The sequence below is a fragment of the Protomyctophum parallelum genome (assembly GCF_964188405.1).
Source record: "Protomyctophum parallelum genome assembly, chromosome: 13".
NCBI classification, from domain to species: domain Eukaryota; kingdom Metazoa; phylum Chordata; class Actinopteri; order Myctophiformes; family Myctophidae; genus Protomyctophum; species Protomyctophum parallelum.
In genome coordinates this window covers 36,328,506-36,347,087 of record NC_139708.1, presented here as the reverse complement: position 1 = coordinate 36,347,087, position 18,582 = coordinate 36,328,506, and the positions used below count along the sequence as shown (strand labels likewise).

The window sequence follows — 18,582 nt, the reverse complement described above, 5'->3', positions numbered from 1 at the left end:
CCGTGCCAGGGTTTGTTTTGTAAACGCCATTGACAATGAAGGGAAAATGTACGTCATAATGTAACTCATTACGTCATATTGGGGCATGTAATGATGATGTAAAACAAACGGTGTCAAAATACCCATTAAATTCTCTTTATTGTTAATGGGATTTAATGTTTGTGTTAGGGACAAAACAAACATTAATTTCTCTTCATTGTCAATGGCGTTTTTAAAACAAACATTGAACTAAAAACAAACATTAAACCTGTATATAGGAGGGTCTAGCTCCTCTCAAAAACTCACACAAATCATCAAAGAAGCAACCCAGATCACCACCTGCACCACTCAGAGGCTACTCTCACCACCTGCACCACTCAGAGGCTACTCTCACCACCTGCACCACTCAGAGGCTACTCTCACCACCTGCACCACTCAGATGCTACTCTCAGATCTCTAAGCCATGCAGTGAAAAGAAAGGCAGATTCCACCCTCAAGGACCATGCACACACCCTTCACCACTCCTTCCTCCCTTTCTCTGACTCCCATTAGGCTGCCATTTCAAGGTTCCCAGACGCGTCCTTTCAGTTGCACTGCTTATCCATTAGGACATCCATACCTAAAAGTCTGTCTGCCGGGTGGAAACCTCATGTCCAAATCTGTTCAAAAAGTTTCGAAGCTTGTGTATGTGACGCTGTAGCTGTAGTATGATCAGGCGTTAGGCGTTGATTTATGAAAAACACACACAAAAGGCTAGAATATGGAGAAGCAGGCCCTCTACAGAACAGTACCTGTGCGCTTTGTAACTGAATTTGCTTTTGGGGATTAATAAAGGTCATATTATCTTAAATACTTTTCACATGCTCTTGTTATTATTTTTCATTGATTAAATGTAAATCCACAGACAACCACCTTCACTATCAAAATGAAAATAGCAAAAGCAGCTATTGCTTGCATGCACAAAAAGGCATAATGTGCTTTGATGTGGGCATTTCCACTCTGTGGTTAGGTAGGCGGTTCTTGGCAGACTACAGAGTTCCACATTTAGACACAAAATCACACGAGGTAAAGACAGTCCAGCTCTCCCATGGCTGCCTTTGTGTCAGCCCGTGGGAAGTGAGGATGCTGCCCTCCCAGCATGCACACACTCACACTCACACTTACACACTCACACACACACACACCCTCTCACACTCACACTCACACTCACACTCACACTCACACACACACACACACACACACACACACACACACACACACACACACACACACACACACACACACACACACACACACACACACACACACACACACACAGAGAGCTTAAAAGTCTCCATCGCTTCCTTCGCACTCTTTCTCTCCTCTGTCATGTTTTCTATCTCTTGTTCTTCCTCTGTGGTTTTAGGAGACCCGGAAGGTGAGATGAAACAATTCTTCTTTTCTATGTGAAAAGAGTAAAGACTTGGGGCAGATGAGAGAGATAGGGGAGGGGAGGTGCAGGGGTGAGCGTGTGTGTGTATGTTCTGTTGAAACAGCGATTAAACTGACGATGAACAATCGGGGGAGAAGGGAGGGGGGCTCCATTATGCAAGAGCTAGTGGTATCTTGCAGGTGTTTATGTGTGAGTGCACATGTTTGTGCGTCTGCCTTTGTGCGTTCTCTGTGTGTGTGTGTGTGTGTGTGTGTGTGTGTGTGTGTGTGTGTGTGTGTGTGTGTGTGTGCGTGTGAGTGTGAGTGTGAGTGCTGTGTGTGCATGCGTGCTTGCACACACAGCACGCCTTGCACGCCTTCGTTTGCACCTGTGTTCACGATGTGTGCATGCGTGCGTGTGCGTGCATGCGTGCGTGCATGCGTGCTCTTGGCACAGTGCTCCTGCTCTCCCCCTCAGACACCTGCTTGGCTGTCTGTCTGTGAGGAGCACGGCCAGTGGCGTAGCGAGCCAGCCATGCCTCTGGGTCTCTTACTGTATACGTTTAACTGTTTACAGCGCCGTCAGAGGACTGAGGGCTCTGACTGCCATGCTACCGCCGCCCACACGGCGTATAGTATACTCTGAATTGATGTCATGTTGTCACCGTGTGTTCTAGCCGTGATCCTCCGCCAGTGGCGATAACTACTGGGGGGGGGGGGGGGGGGGGGGGGGGGCTACTGATACTGTGTTTATGTAGGAAAAAATATTAAATACTCACTCAGGCTTTATATAACTCTGAGAACATACAAGAATGTTTAACTTAATTCAGTTACATTTGTACATTCTCTGAGTTACACATAAATAATTATAATATTAGCGGATGTTTTTTTTAAATTGTGTGGTAAATTCACAGTGTCTGCAGTGTAGGCACCGTGCTGTGACTTTAAAAACCGAGCAGTGAGCATTTAAGACAACTACGGGCCATGAATACTGCATCTCGTAATGTACTACTGTAAATACTGTATTAGTGTTGCAGTGGATTTCATCAGTGACTTGGCCCTGCAACGTGCACACGGTTCTCAATAGGCCTATTTTAATAAAAAATACACTGCAAAGTCTCGAGACGGGATGCAAATAATATTGTATAGCCAACCGCAGCGGTGTGCGAGTGTGGCGACAATTCCTGAGACAGTGACGGAATTTAAGACCAGGAAGGAAGTACTATACAGTATACAAGAGGAAGGAAGGAAGGAAGGAAGGAAGGAAGGAAGGAGGGAAGGAAGGAAGGAATTATGGAAGGAAGGAAAGATAGAGAGGTGTTTACTGTTCATTCTCGAGGTCAGCTGGACATTTGACTACAGACTGGAGGAAGCCTTTCTAACCAAAGTGCTGAAATATTACAGCTATAGGCTCAGAATGTTTAGTTTTCATCTTTGGCAGCCTAGGGCATGTGCACAAGTTGGTTATGAGGGGCATACAAATGGCTGGCCTCTCCACAAGGAGGGCCAAGCAGTTAGCAAGGTACTGCTCAGTGTAAGGTTGGGCGATATGCCAATTTTTTTCAACCGCCCATCGTCTGACAAATATTCGCCGATTAACGATGTATTCGTGTCATAAAAGTAAAGTGAGAACAGCTCACTGCAGGTCGCAAAAGCTCTACAAGCTCTCAAGGCGCCGCGTCCTGCCTGTTTTTGCAGCTCCGTTCGCTAGACGTTGAGAGCTTGTAGATCAGTCTGTTTCTGCTGCGCAGCCAGGGTAACTTGCTCCTTTGCCTCCCCGCACCGGTCAGTCGGAGGCTCGGAGCGGAGCCCACAAGCTGCTGCGGCCGGGCTGCTGCTGATCTACAAGCTCTCAAGGCATCTCGTCCTGCCTGTTTTTGCAGTGCCGTTTGCTACGCGTTGAGAGCTTGTAGATCTGTCTATTTTTGCAGCGCTGGTGTCGGGGTTCGTTCACGTTTTCAATAAAAAATAACTTAGATTACAGGCGGATATGAAGTTCAATCAGTGGGTTGCAGCACCAGTAGGGGCTACACGCTAAGCTAACGCTAAGCTAAGCGCTATTATGATCCCCGAGCCTATACACTAACACTAGACAGTTTTTTTATTTTCCCCCCCGACTTCACGGGTGAGGCATTGGGATTGTGATGAGACACGAGACAGCAGTGTGCATTATGTTGTGACTGTATATTATTAAACTGCATGGGTCTGGACTCCGGAGCTTAAACAACATGTAGGCTACAGCCTCCCTCACCTCCCAGGCTCCCAGCCTTTACTTTGGCTGGCGGCTGCCGTAAGTGCCGTGCCCCGGTGCCCGATGCTGCTGAGTGCGGGGACTGTGGGAGCATACATTATAACGGAGGTTATTTCCACCCGGCCGCTGTTACTACTTTGCTGGGCCAAATTGATTCACATGTTGCTCACACTTTACAGGTTAATTGGGCTAAATCGTCCCGAGAAATCGCCTAATAAAAATATTCGGCGATTGGATTCGTATATTCGCGATTGACGATGTATTCGTATCGTCACCCAACCCTAGCTCAGTGTCAGCCATTATAAGTCGCTCAATTTAGAGGAGGCGTTTCCTTTACCCATGATTTGTGTCTGCTGTGTCTGACAAGTATGTCAACTATACTGTATGTAACAATGCCGTCTATATGCACTTTGTAAACTGCATGCATATAGAATAGACGTGCATGTACAAGGTATTCCTGTATGGAACAGATTATGCGGACAAAATAAAGAAACATTTCAAATGTGTGTACGTGTACGTGTGTGTGTGTGTGTGTGTGTGTGTGTGTGTGTGTGTGTGCGTGCGGTCACCTGGTTGTGGTGTTCTATGCCCATGCTGATGGTGTTGATAAGAATGGCGATCATGATGCCTCTGTTGAAGTACTTGCTCTCCACGATGCCCCACAGCCTCTTCCTCATGCTGTCCCACTGGTCCATGCAGTGTCCGCAGCACGTACTCCTCTTCCTCCTCCTCTTCACCTCGCCCTTCCTCCTCCTCCTCTTCCTCTCGTTCAGGTGCTTCCCCTCCCCGTCCGTCTCCTCCATGGCGCCGCCCTCCTCCTCCTCCTCCTCCTGCCCATTGGTCGAGACGCCGGCGGTCTCTCCTCCTCCCGCCCCCTCGCTCAGCGCCAGCGCCGCACACTGAGGGCAGTCCTCGGGGTTCTCGGTGACCGACAGGCTGATGGAGTTGGCCAGCGGCTGGGAGTCGTGGTCTGGCCTGCTCTGGTGCGGACAGTGGGATACTGGAGGGAAAGAGGGGGGGGGGGGGGGGGGGGGGGGTTGGGGGGAGAGAGAGAGAGAGAGAGAGAGAGAGAGAGAGAGAGAGAGAGAGAGAGAGAGAGACATAATTATTAGCCGTCTGTGTGTGAAGCTTGTCACTCGTTCACAGGTGTTACACTGCAATGTAGAGCTTCTATGCACAATGCATCACATAATTCTGCAAGTGAGGTAATAGAGGATATAGAGTGCTGCATTTTATTAATTCAAATCATTACACATAATCATGAAACAAAATACCAAAAGTTTCCACATGTTCAGTGGCCCTTTCAGTCTAAAATGTCCTCCTACAGATGTGCCACTCCAACTCTTCACACCTTCCTGATCTTTTCTGAAAATGCATGTTTTCCCTGCAGGTTTTATTCACTGATTAGCCTTGGTGTGTGACGACACGGTTGAATTATTCCTTGGTCCGGCGGCGGACAGATGGACGGGCCCGGGAATAATTCAACCGTGTTGTCACACACCACCCTGCCGGCACACACCTGTCTGTCAAACCAGATGAGGGTCCAGTACTTAGATTGAAGATTACAACAGAACTAACATATGACACGTTGGCAATGCCCCCTTTGTTCTGTTTCTGACAATGCACTGGCAATCCAATGGCAAGACATGTGAAGTTCTCAAACGGCACATCTGTATCACATAATTCAATTCTAGCGAGTGAGGAAAAGTGCTGCCTATTATGATTTCATTACACATAATGAAACAAATAGCCTACCAAACGTTCCCACGAAAATATGTCCAGTGGCCCCTTTCGGTCTAAAACGTCCTCCTATATATAAATATACTCACGTCTGGGCGGCCTCGAGTGATGGTGGTCAGCATTGGCGCTCCCCCCTCCTCCTCCTCCTCCTCCTCCTCCCCCCTCCTCCCCCCTCCTCCTCCTGTGGACGCGGCTGGGCGGAGGGGGCGGCGGTGGCTTGCCGCTCAGCGTGTAGTAGAGGGCGGCGGAGCGGCGCTTGGCCTTGCGCAGGACGTGGCACACCAGCTGGAAAATCTCCTCGTAGCAGTCGCCGGGCTCCGCCATGCTGGCCAGCGTGGACGAGGACAGGCACTGGGCGCGCTGCTCCTGCATCAGCTGGTGCTCGCGCTGCTTGGTCTCAGAGAACTGCGTGGCGATGACCACCAGGCACAGGTTGATCATGAAGAACGAGCCAATCTGTGGTATAACATAATGCTTTAAACCATTTAGGCCTGACGTCGAAATTTAAAAAATGTCTTTTTACAATGTATTTTTTTCTAAAAAACCTCATGTTTCTATATCAGTGCGGTTCTCAATATTTCATGTCAAGGACCCCCAAAAATGAAGGTGGAAAAATTACTCAAATGTTTTACCCATTTAGACCTGAGAACAGATTCGATACAAATGCCTTCTGCAATCATGACAGTTTTCTGATGAACCTATGTTTCTATGTCAGTGGTTCTCAAACTACCCGCCCAGAATTATATATATATATATATATATATATATATATATATATATATTTCAGCTTTAATGTGAAGTATAATACAGGGTTAAGTGGTTAATAATCCATTTAGGCAATTATTTTAAAAGATAAATCTATTAGCACTTTTTATGTACTTGATTAACCTTGATGAGCAGTGCGCGCGCGCGCACACACACACACACACACACACACACACACACACACACACACACACACACACACACACACACACACACACACACACACACACACACACACACACACACACACACACACAGAGATTAGATAACAGCTGATAACATATCGTATCGCTTTGTATGTCCAAGACAAAAAGCGAAAAGTGGAGTAACGAGATTACCATGTATCAGCGGACCACATCATCATGCTCATGTCACTGGCTCAGCCATAACCATATAAGGAGTTATCAATGCAGTTATGCACAAATATGGAGTGGCATCAGGTTCAAACAAATCAGTCAGCTCCATATATGGGCACAAAAGGGGGCATGCCCATATATTTGGCATATACTGATGACATCAGCGATCTCCATTCATGGCCATAAAGGGGACAAGGACTGATAGATACGCACATCTCCATAATATTTATATAAATATATTACATAAACCTCTAGGTTGTTAGTCGAGTCAGACATAAAGGGCGAATATTGATTCATGGGGAATATAAAATAAACGAATAAAATAAAATGTGGAGATCCACCCCAGCAACAATATTATATTGAGGGCTGAAATAATGGATTGGAAGTGGGTTGCATGGCGGCGGAAAATAGGATGCAGATTAAATCATAACAAGGAGAGAAAGTGAACGAGGATCTCATTGAGTGAATACAGATACACACAGCTGTTAATGCAGCCAATGCATGGTAAATGATCCAAGTCCTGTGACGCTCTAGGCGGGTACAATGGCTTGTGCATTGGTAATGGCCGCCACACAGATGCCTAGCCTAATGAACCAATTGTTCTGGGTAGAAAATGAGGAAGTGATGAACTTAGCTATAGGGAAGATTAGCACCACAACAGCAACAATAAACACACCCTACAGTCAGTTGCAACTCCTCCAGGAAGGGTATAACAAAGTGCAGTTTCGTACATTTCAGGGAAGAAAAAAAAACATACATGAAAGATATCAGACCATTCCAGCGGGCGAGGACCTGCTATCTTTCGCCAGCAAAGGAGTTATAGCTCTGGCATGCATCAGTCGATACTGACGTGTGCCAATCTCCCCGTGGCAATGTTAGCGCACGTGCTAAAGGTCCTTGGGGGCTACCAGCCAGAGTGTGATCGGAGCAGACAGATTGAGCCAACACAAGCCCAGAGCCTATTCTCTCTCTGTCTCTCTGTCTGTCTCTGTCTCTCTCTCTCTCTCTCTCTCTCTCTCTCTCTCTCTCTCTCTCTCTCCCCCCCTCTATATGTTCTTACTCCCACGCATCATGTTCCATTTCCTCCCCCTTGTGATTCCATCCTCTCACTGACACCTCTCTGTCCATCAATCAATCTGTTCCTGAATCTTCGGTGCGGCGATGGTGTAGCCTAGCGTGATCTTTCATTTGCTTTCCTCTGGTGCCAGAGGAAGGTAAAGGAGGGCTCGTGATGTGATGAAAGAGCGTGCGTGGGGACCCTGTGTTTGACCCCTTTAGCAGTGGTAATAGGAATTCTTGTGGGACCGTTGGCTATCGGCCACGGTACGGTCGATAGAGATTAGCGAGATACATCCCTGTACAAAAACCTGCCGCGACGGATTGAGGCAGCTTTTTGACCGGATGGATGGTTTTCGATCATTACAAAATATGAACACGTACACGTCTGAGGCACACACACACACACACACACACACACGTCAAAGAAAGTTTAAGTTTTGGTACCAAAAGGAAAGTTTGCATACTTAAACATTGCACATGTACAGTGCATACACAGTAAAATATTCCAATTGCAACTCAAAGAGCACACAAATGTAACCAAATGGACCACACAGGTCTATACTTTGACCTACTGTATGTGACGGGACAGGACAGGACAGGACAGGACAGGACAGGACAGGACAGGACAGGACAGGACAGGACAGGACAGGACAGGACAGGACAGGACAGGACAGGACAGGACAGGACAGGACAGGACAGGACAGGACAGGACAGGACAGGACAGAGTGAGGAGCAAGGGACAGAGAAGAGTAGAGGGAGGAGAACCTCCCATATGGGACGATCGGGCGAAGAAGGCTGGTCTGCAGGTGTGCAGGGCTTTGATTTCGCTCCAGCCTAGCGTGTGTGTGTGTGTGTGTGTGTGTGTGTGTGTGTGTGTGTGTGTGTTTTTGGATTCTGATCAGTAGGCACTGGTAGCCTTGCGCATAATCAGAGAGCAGTCTGAATAACAAATTCAGATGATTGTGACATTATGCATGTATGTGGAGTCTGTGGACACACACACACACACACACACACACACACACACACACACACACACACACACACACACACACACACACACACACACACACACACACGCACACACACACGCAAGAGCACAGAGAAAGGTGAGTGCATGCGCAAACACACACATATACACCTTCCAATTTGACTTGTTTATCCTGTATCCTGCCGAAAAATTTATTTATGTTTACTAAAGAGCTGGAAAGAAGGGGAGACCTCAACAAACTCTAGTAATGATTATTACTATATGGGTATGCTACTATGCTGTAGTGCTATTTGTTGTAATTATTCTAAGTACTGGACAGGCCTGGGAATAATTCAACCGGGTTGTCACACACCACTCTGCCGGCACACACCTGTCTGCCAAACCAGATGAGGGTCCAGTACTTAGAATAATTACAACACTATTTAAGACTTACTTTAACAGAGCAAAAACAGACCAAAAAACTGATAGAAAATACTTGACCTACAAGCTCACAATGTAAAATGTTGCGCAGCATTGTGAGCTTGTAGATCAGCTAAGAGATTTGGTGGGGGAAATAAAAGGAATGGACCAAATCTAGAGCCCTATAGCTGGCCTGGGGAACCCGGGAAACCAAGTAGGCTTTAAAGCAGAGGTGGGCAACTTTGACGATAGAGAGGGCCACAATATTTCCACACTCACTCCAGTGGGGCCACATTGCATATTAATGTCGTAGCAAAAATAGCCGATCTACAAGCTCAAAACGCGTCGCACTGCGACGTGTTTTGAGCTTGTAGATCAAGCTTGGAATCCTGAAGTAAAAGTGTTATTGAATTTAAAATGGATTTAGTTATAGTTATGTTATAGCTTTATGAATTAAATACAAATACATTGGACATAAAAAAAAGAGAAGACAATAACATTGTAATACTAGTAATTAACTGAAATCAATAATATATCAATGTTCGGATATTAACCTGAGGGCCGGATTAGCACAGAGATGCCTTTTATTAGAGGGAGGGAAGCTTGAGGCAATGCCTTAGTATCAGGTGTTAATAAAATAGTCCCCATGAACCCGGCCGTAGCAGCAAGGTGTTAATTAAAATAATAAAAAATATGTTTCCCCATGTGGTGGGACACAAACTCGCCGAAACACGGCCACACGAAGCCTCCAACCAAAGCAGAGGCAGTAGACCATTGACCGGACAGAAGTGATTACACAGCAATTTGAGGCCCAGTGTCTGTGATCCCCGGAGAGGTGCTGCCAAGAGGCAGTTGCATTTGGCAGTGACAATCTAGGAGTACAGAATGTGCCAAGGAGAGGTTTAGTGTTACACTCATGGCTCTTATAGCCCCGAACGCCACAGAAGAAACAGGCCAATATATACCCAGAAAGAGGTGGGTGAGTAACAAGGTGCTTATTCGGGCCAAATCTTTCACTCTGTGTAATGTTTTGTTCCTGTCTACTGCAGCGTAGTAGAACGATTTGGGGGATTAGAAGGTGATTCCTCCCCATGGTTGCTGTGCTAAGATGCGAGGCATTGACATTGCTTCTCTGTTTTTCTTTTAACAATCTGCATTTCAGCTTGGTTTCATATCTCCTCTTTACTCCTTTTCCCCTCATTATTTCTCTCCTCTCCTTTTCCTCTCCCTGCCACAGCCCCGCCCCTCCTCTCCTCTCTTCTCCTCTCTTCACTCCATGTCTTCGGGCCAATTTGTAAAGAGGCACCGTCTGGCAATGCATGCTGGGAGCTAACACATCTCTTAAATGCTATGATGCAAAGGGGAGCTGACACATCTCTTAAATGCTATGGTGCAAAGGGAGATGACACATCTCTTAAATGCTATGGTGCAAAGGGAGATGACACATCTCTTAAATGCTATGGTGCAAAGGGAGATGACACATCTCTTCAATGCTATGGTGCAAAGGGGAAACAGCATTTCAATGCATGCTGGGAGCTGACACATCTCTTAAATGCTATGGTGCAAAGGGAGCTGACACATCTCTTAAATGCTATGGTGCAAAGGGGAGCTGACACATCTCTTAAACGCTATGATGCAAAGGGGAGCTGACACATCTCTTAAATGCTATGGTGCAAAGGGGAGCTGACATCTCTTAAATGCTATGGTGCAAAGGGAGCTGACACATCTCTCAAATGCTATGGTGCAAAGGGAGATGACACATCTCTTAAATGCTATGGTGCAAAGGGAGATGACACATCTCTTAAATGCTATGGTGCAAAGGGGGAACACCATCTCTTAAATGCTATGGTGCAAAGGGGGAACAGCATCTCTTAAATGCTATGGTGCAAAGGGGGCACAGCATCTCTTAAATGCTATGGTGCAAAGGGGGAACAGCATCTCTTAAATGCTATGGTGCAAAGGGGGAACAGCATCTCTTAAATGCTATGGTGCAAAGGGGGAACAGCATCTCTTAAATGCTATGGTGCAAAGGGGGCACAGCATCTCTTAAATGCTCTGGTGCAAAGGGGGAACAGCATCTCTTAAATGCTATGGTGCAAAGGGGGCACAGCATCTCTTAAATGCTATGGTGCAAAGGGGGAACAGCATCTCTTAAATGCTATGGTGCAAAGGGGGCACAGCATCTCTTAAATGCTATGGTGCAAAGGGGGAACACCATCTCTTAAATGCTATGGTGCAAAGGGGGAACACCATCTCTTAAATGCTATGGTGCAAAGGGGGCACAGCATCTCTTAAATGTTATGGTGCAAAGGGGGAACAGCATCTCTTAAATGCTATGGTGCAAAGGGGGCACAGCATCTCTTAAATGCTATGGTGCAAAGGGGGCACAGCATCTCTTAAATGCTATGGTGCAAAGGGGGCACAGCATCTCTTAAATGCTATGGTGCAAAGGGGGCACAGCATCTCTTAAATGCTATGGTGCAAAGGGAGCTGACACATCTCTTAAATGCTATGGTGCAAAGGGGAGCTGACACATCTCTTAAATGCTATGGTGCAAAGGGAGATGACACATCTCTTAAATGCTATGGTGCAAAGGGGGCACAGCATCTCTTAAATGCTCTGGTGCAAAGGGGGAACACCATCTCTTAAATGCTATGGTGCAAAGGGGGAACAGCATCTCTTAAATGCTATGGTGCAAAGGGGGAACAGCATCTCTTAAATGCTATGGTGCAAAGGGGGCACAGCATTTCTATTCTAATGGACCATGTCACCCATGGAGCCCAGAGGGGATTAGCCTTAGGGATGCGTATTGGCAAGAGCCTCCGAATAGCGCAGAATTTATATGCAATTAGTCATTGTGACTAAAGTAATTCCAATATGACTAATTATCATACTGTATATGTATACATAATATCGTTGCTGTCGGGAGGAGTTTCCCAACAGCAGAAATATATTATACATATAAATACAGGGTCTCATTCCACAACCACAAAAGCAATAACACTGGGACAGAGTGTGGGGAGAACAAGGATCCTTCCGCTGGCTGCAGGGGGCGGCAGGGAGACGTCCCTGTCGCTGCTCCACCACCCAGAGATGTTCCGGGATTAATGGAGCGAAACATCTGTGAAGGGTGGCTCCCGGCTGATGACCCTGCAGCCAGCACCATGGCACCGTCGGAGGTGCGTCAGGCAGAAATGCCCAGCAAGTCTAATCACTTGTGCTTACATCTATTTCAGCTGGCTTACCAGTGACTACTGTGAATAGAGCAGTTGGCATCCAGGAAAAGACTGGTGGGCTGCCAGGGAAGACTGGCTGGCAGCGGGAAAGACTGCACCAGGGGTGGATGGGGCTAGTTACCCCTTTCCACATGTCTGTGAAGCAAGCTTCATGGACTCCCTAACTCAACTACGAGCAACATAAGGAAAAAACAGCCCGGCGGTCCACCGAGAGGCGGGATGGAAGATGGACCAAACAGGACGGATAACACGGAAACGACTGACATGACAATCACGAACGATATGAAGATCCTCAGAGAATGTGGCTGTGGGTGGGCCAAAGTAACAACCTACCGGGGCCTGCGAACTCATCAGGGGAAGATGAAATGCGGCGGCGGCCGCAACCAGATGCAAGCTTGCACTGCAGAAGCAGATCAGACAAGGAGGAATCATAGCCAGGTTGAGCACCACAGTGCTATTGATCCAACCATTGCAACTGGTGAGAGAGAGGAGGTCCAGCCTTCCCAGCATGAGGTGCAGCAACAACCGCACAGCCCACAGCACAACGAAACGCCAAGCAGCGAACCCACAAGAGTCGCACCAGAGAAGCTAATCCGGAAAGCCAAAGTCAAGTGGCCAAAAGCCAATGACAAAGAATCCTGGAGCAGCTTCGATGATAATCTATGCACCACCCTCCAAAGTACGCTAAGAGGCAGCGTAACCTCCAAACTGAACATCATGGGACACATCATCTACGAGGAAGGCAAAGAGCGATTTGGAGAAATGCCCCAGAGGAGGATTATTCCCAAACAGATCGGGAGACGGGAGAGGGAAATCCTCCAGCTCGTAAAGGAACGACGCCTCCTACGGAAACAATGGAGAAAAGCCAATGACCAGGATAAAGACGGCTTGAAGAACCTGTGGAACCAGATCAAAGTAAAACTCGCACACCTGAGGAGAGCTGAAAGGATCAGGAAACGCAGAAGCCGCAAGGAGAAAGCAAGGGCTAGCTTCTCCCGGGACCCCTTCAAGTATGCCCGAGGCCTGCTGGAGGAAAAGAAGAATGGGACACTGCAGACCAGTGAACAGGAGTTGGAGGAATACATCACAGTTCAGCTCAGCGACAGCCAAAAGAACAACCCCCTCGGATCACCAGGCCATGTACCTCAGCCACCTGAGCCTTCCTTGCAGTTTGACACCACTCCCCCGAAATGGGCTGAGGTCAAGCAGGTGGTTGAGCGAGCGAGAGCTGCATCAGCACCCGGCCCGAATGGAGTACCATACAGGGTGTACAAAAGCTGTCCTGGACTCCTGAAACTGTTATGGAAGCTGATGGGTGTTGCCTGGAAAACCCAAGCCATGCCATCAGCGTGGAGCAGGGCAATCACGACCTTTATCCCAAAGGAGAAAGACTCTCATAACATCAGCCAGTTCAGAGGCATAGCCCTGCTCAACGTGGAAGGGAAGATTTTCTTCACTGTGGTGGCAAAGCGCATGACCAACTACCTTCTGGCAAACAATTACATCGACACTAGTTGTCAGAAGGCAGGCGTCCCAGGTTTCCCTGGCTGCGTGGAGCACTCTGCTATGATCTGGGAGCAAATACAGACAGCCAAGCGCAACAAAGCAGACCTACACGTGGTTTGGTTGGATCTTGCAAACGCCTATGGGTCGGTTCCCCACCAACTCATCAGCTTTGCACTGAACTTCTTCCATGTTCCACCCTGCATCCAGAGCCTCGTAGTGAACTACTTTAACAACTTCCAAGTCTGCTACACAACTCAGGAGGTCTCAACTGGTTGGCACCAGCTAGAGAAGGGGATAGCTATGGGTTGCTCCATTTCTCCAATCCTTTTCACAATAGCCTTTGAGATCATCCTGATTGGTGGAAGACAGATGGTCCGAGGAGTCCGTTCCCAATCAGGTCAGCGACTCCCGGCCCTACGGAGCTACATGGATGACGTCACCACTCTCCTCCAGACAGCAGTGTGCACCTCCAGACTCCTGAAAAGACTCGGGGAGCTTCTAGCATGGGCCCGGATGAAAATAAAACCTACCAAGTCACGCAGCCTCTCCATCCGGAAAGGAGTCAGGAATGACAACATCACATTCTCAGTGGATGGTGAGGAAATCCCACGTGTGGTTGATGAACCTGTGCGGAGCCTTGGAAGGCTTTACACTGCAGACCTGTCTGACAAGCACATGGCTGCCTCAGTCACATCTCAGCTCTTGGACGGCCTGAACAAAATTGACCAAAGCTTTCTCCCAGGGAAACTCAAGGTCTGGTGTTACCAGTTCACCCTATTCCATCGTTTGATGTGGCCCCTGAAGTTGTGTGATATCACCTCCACAACTGTCCTCAAGCTGGATTCAAAAGCCAACAATTACATCCGTAAGTGGCTGGGCCTTCCCAGATGCCTTTCCAACACAGCTCTGTTTGGAAGAACCACCCTGAAGCTGCCACTGAAATCCATCAGCCTGGGCTACAAACAGGAGAAGGTGAGGCTTGTGTTCGAGCTGAGAGACTCACCTGATCCAACTGTCCGCAATGCCCAGGTCCAAGTCCGCACTGGACGTAAATGGAATGCTATGCAGACAGTAGACCAGGCCATTGGCCGACTGAAACATCAGGAAATGGTAGGACAAGTGCAGTCTGGCAGGGCTGGTTTTGGCTGGGGAACAGCACCCACAAAGTGGTCCAAAGCCTCAAAGAAGGAAAGGAAAGACCTTGTGGTTTCAGAAGTGGTGAAAATGGAAGAGGAGAGCTATATGATCAAGGCTGTGGGCCAACAGCAACAAGGGAGATGGACCAATTGGGAGGCCGTAGTCAACAGGGTCATTACATGGGCAGACATGTGGAGAATACCCCAAGCGAGGCTGAGTTTCCTCATCAGGGCCACATACGACACCCTTCCCAGTCCCTGGAATCTGCATGTGTGGTACGGGACAGAGGTGACCTGCAAGCTCTGTGACACCCAGAACGCAAGCTTGCATCACATCCTTTCTGGCTGTAAGGTGGCTTTGACGCAGGGCCGATATGGATGGCGCCACGATCGTGTTCTGCGGAAGCTAGCTGAAATCCTGGAAGTACGCAGAATAGAAGCAAATGGCGCCAGTTCACGAACAGCAGAGCGGTCGATCCAGTTTGTCCAGCAAGGCGGCAAGCCGCGGAGCATCACCAAGAGCCCACAGTCCCTCCTGTCAGCTGGAAGCGAGTGGAACATGAGGGCTGACCTAGACCGGCAGTTGAAGTTCCCGCAAGAGATCACCACAACCGCTCTACGACCAGACATCGTGTTGTGGTCCACCTCTACTAAGACAGTCATCATGGTAGAGCTGACAGTTCCTTGGGAGGAGGGAATGGAGGCTGCCTTTGAGAGAAAAAGGGACAAATATTCAGAGCTGGCAAGTGAGTGCTCACAAGCAGGGTGGAGAGCCTTCACATACCCAGTGGAAGTCGGGTGTAGAGGCTACACTGGAGCATCCACCCAGAGGCTACTAAAGTCCCTTGGGATCAAAGGCTCCAAGCTGAAGAATGCCCTGAAAGTCCTGGCAGAGGAGGCAGAACAAGGAAGTTTCTGGTTATGGCTCAGGAGAAACGACAAATCGTGGGGAAAACAAGGAGCGTAGACAGGGGGCAGTAGGGAACCTTTCCTGCTGCTATATTCCACCACCTTGAGATGCTGTGGTATGCGGTCAGCCCACGCCTGACTCAGGGAGATGGACGTCCCTGCCATGCATAGTCCCTTGGGTCTCATTCCACAACCACAAAAGCAATAACACTGGGACAGAGTGTGGGGAGAACAAGGATCCTTCCGCTGGCTGCAGGGGGCGGCAGGGAGACGTCCCTGTCGCTGCTCCACCACCCAGAGATGTTCCGGGATTAATGGAGCGAAACATCTGTGAAGGGTGGCTCCCGGCTGATGACCCTGCAGCCAGCACCATGGCACCGTCGGAGGTGCGTCAGGCAGAAATGCCCAGCAAGTCTAATCACTTGTGCTTACATCTACAGGACGTATTATTATTAGGGATGCACCGATCCGGCTTTTTGGCATTCGATACCGATTTCGATACATGGGGGTCCAGTATCTGCCGATACAGAGTACCGATCCGATACCCCCCACAAAGAAACGTAATAACCTATTAAGCTGTATGCCTCACTGTGTGGAGTCTGGAATCATTATTTTGTGTAAGGCAACATCAAGGCTTGACTTAAACATTACTTCCCCAACTTTGTAAAACAAAATGTAACAAACACAGATATAAATGCACTGAATTATTTATTAAATAACTGTGCAACAATTAGACCAGGTTAATGTGTGTGCAGGCTAGCCTGGCTGCATTCCACATGTTATACTGTCAATACTACACTGCTGTGTCACAGAGGAGGTAGAGTTGTTTTCATACTGTAATTACACATAATTATCGGATCGGATCCGATCCGATAATGGATCGGCCACCGATCCGATACCCGATCTAGAATTTTAGCCTGGATTGGCGCAGATCTCCGATACGAGTATCGGATCGGTGCATCCCTAATTATTATGCTCGTTAAACAGCATATCATCTGCATATTCTTATATAAGACTGCTGATAAACCACTTAAGTAGTAGTATGGGACACCTTTTTGAGCTACTGCCCCCTGGTTCGGCAGCATTCTCAGCCCGGGGACACTTTTGGGGGCGTGGCACTTCCTCATTTGAAGACCGGAAGTGGTTTTTCAGCATTCTCAAACCTAAGGCACTTTTGGGGGCGTGGCCTAACCCATCCTGATGACGTCATCAGATTTTTTCTGTTTGATGGCACTTTCAGTTATGATAGTTGCAACTACTATTGTTGGTAGTTCCGCTTTCTCATTTCCTCTATGTGGTTTCCTCTTGTGTTGTACAGGAAACAGATGGTCTTACAGTTGAGTGTGTCTGCCCTGTTGTGTGCATGTGCGAACATGATACTTTGTGAACTAACATCACTTACTGGTGTGTGTGTGTGTGTGTGTGTGTGTGGGTGTGTGTGTGTGTGTGTGTGTGTGTGTGTGTGTGTGTGTGTGTGTGTGTGTGTGTGTGTGTGTGTGTGTGTGTTTGCGTGTGTGTTCAGGCATGCCCAGACATGTCTGTGGCACTCTGAGCTGTGAGGTTGGGGATAATACTGAGTGATGTAACTGAGGTTAGTTAGGTCAATGTATACAATACGCAATACAGTATAACTGTCAGAACCTGTGATTACTCACACAGGATACAGGGATACATTCATTTCTTTTCAGTAAATGTGTAAAATGTAGTGTTTTCTAATGCGGTTAGTTATAGTTATTATTTTGAAATAACGATCGTGGCATTTATTTTTTAAATAACCCCCAACATTATGATCCAGGTCTATGGGGTAGGACTTGGGATGCTATACAGCTAGATAGTGTCCTCAAGGCCATTCACTGATGGACTGATGTTAGGTTATTTGCTAGCGTATGATTCTTGATGACAAATTTGTATGGATTTGATGTATTACCATGTCTAAAAGTAATTGTCTCTCCCCACATTTTGTTCTCTCGTATTATATTATGGTATGTTTAGTACATAATTCACCCAATACCAATTTGTATCATTTATAAACCAAATCCATATTACTTTTTGACTTTTTATCAAACAAAAGACCATGGGGATTGGGTTTATTCACGGATGATTACTTAGATACTCTAAGTAAGCCACATACATATATCAGTGGTGTCCATATGAGTTCATCAACCACTGTCCTATGTGTTGACAACACATTTTTTTGTGGTTTTTGTTCAAATCAGGTTCAATACTGCAAAACTGTTTATAGCACAACCATGGATTACCAATTTTTATGGGTCTAAACGGATTTTATGATCTATACTTTTCAATATTTTGTGATTTACAAGTTAATGCAAAATAGTAAGCTACATGTTTAAAGTAATCATGTATATCATATTGACGTAACCTGTATGTTCATGTGTATACTTTCCTGTCAATCAACATTAGCATACACTCATACTAGTTTTAAGTATGTATTGTATCATACAGATCAGCAGATAAATAACCTTGAAAGAGCTAAAAGCATTGAAAGGATTCCAAGAAAAGTACAGTTTTACTATGGCCCCATTACAGGGTTTTCTTAAGAAGAATGTATAGATGGTTGAACCGTGAATGATTTCACATAAATTACACACGGCGTTCATGATTTTAGGGTTTTTTCCCCTTCAAAACAGGGACAATTCTGCAAACTTGTTAAACAATTAGGCTGGAATATGAAATATACGTTGACTATAGATGACTATAGAGATAAGGTGTAGCGATTTGCGGGGAGTAATATAAAATGTGTTTTACCAAAGTCAGCCTCATGGCATGGCTATAGCAGGCTGATCAGGGCAATTTTGGGGGAGATGTCTGTGCACTAACAGCCCAT

General features: G+C 47.1%; 1 protein-coding gene across 1 annotated transcript in view; it reads right to left on the bottom strand.

Annotated features, from left to right (window-relative positions):
* LOC310868625 (voltage-dependent T-type calcium channel subunit alpha-1I-like) overlaps window positions 1-18,582 on the bottom strand; it is a gene marked incomplete at its 3' end in the record, with an annotated part of 246,639 nt that overhangs the window by 94,054 nt on the left and 134,003 nt on the right. The window contains exons 9-10 of the mRNA XM_083779083.1: window positions 5,470-5,836; window positions 4,210-4,640 (exon numbers count right to left, since the gene is read on the bottom strand). Of these exons, the coding sequence (XP_083635209.1) occupies window positions 4,210-4,640; window positions 5,470-5,836 (798 nt within the window). The remainder of the gene's footprint in view (window positions 1-4,209; window positions 4,641-5,469; window positions 5,837-18,582) is intronic.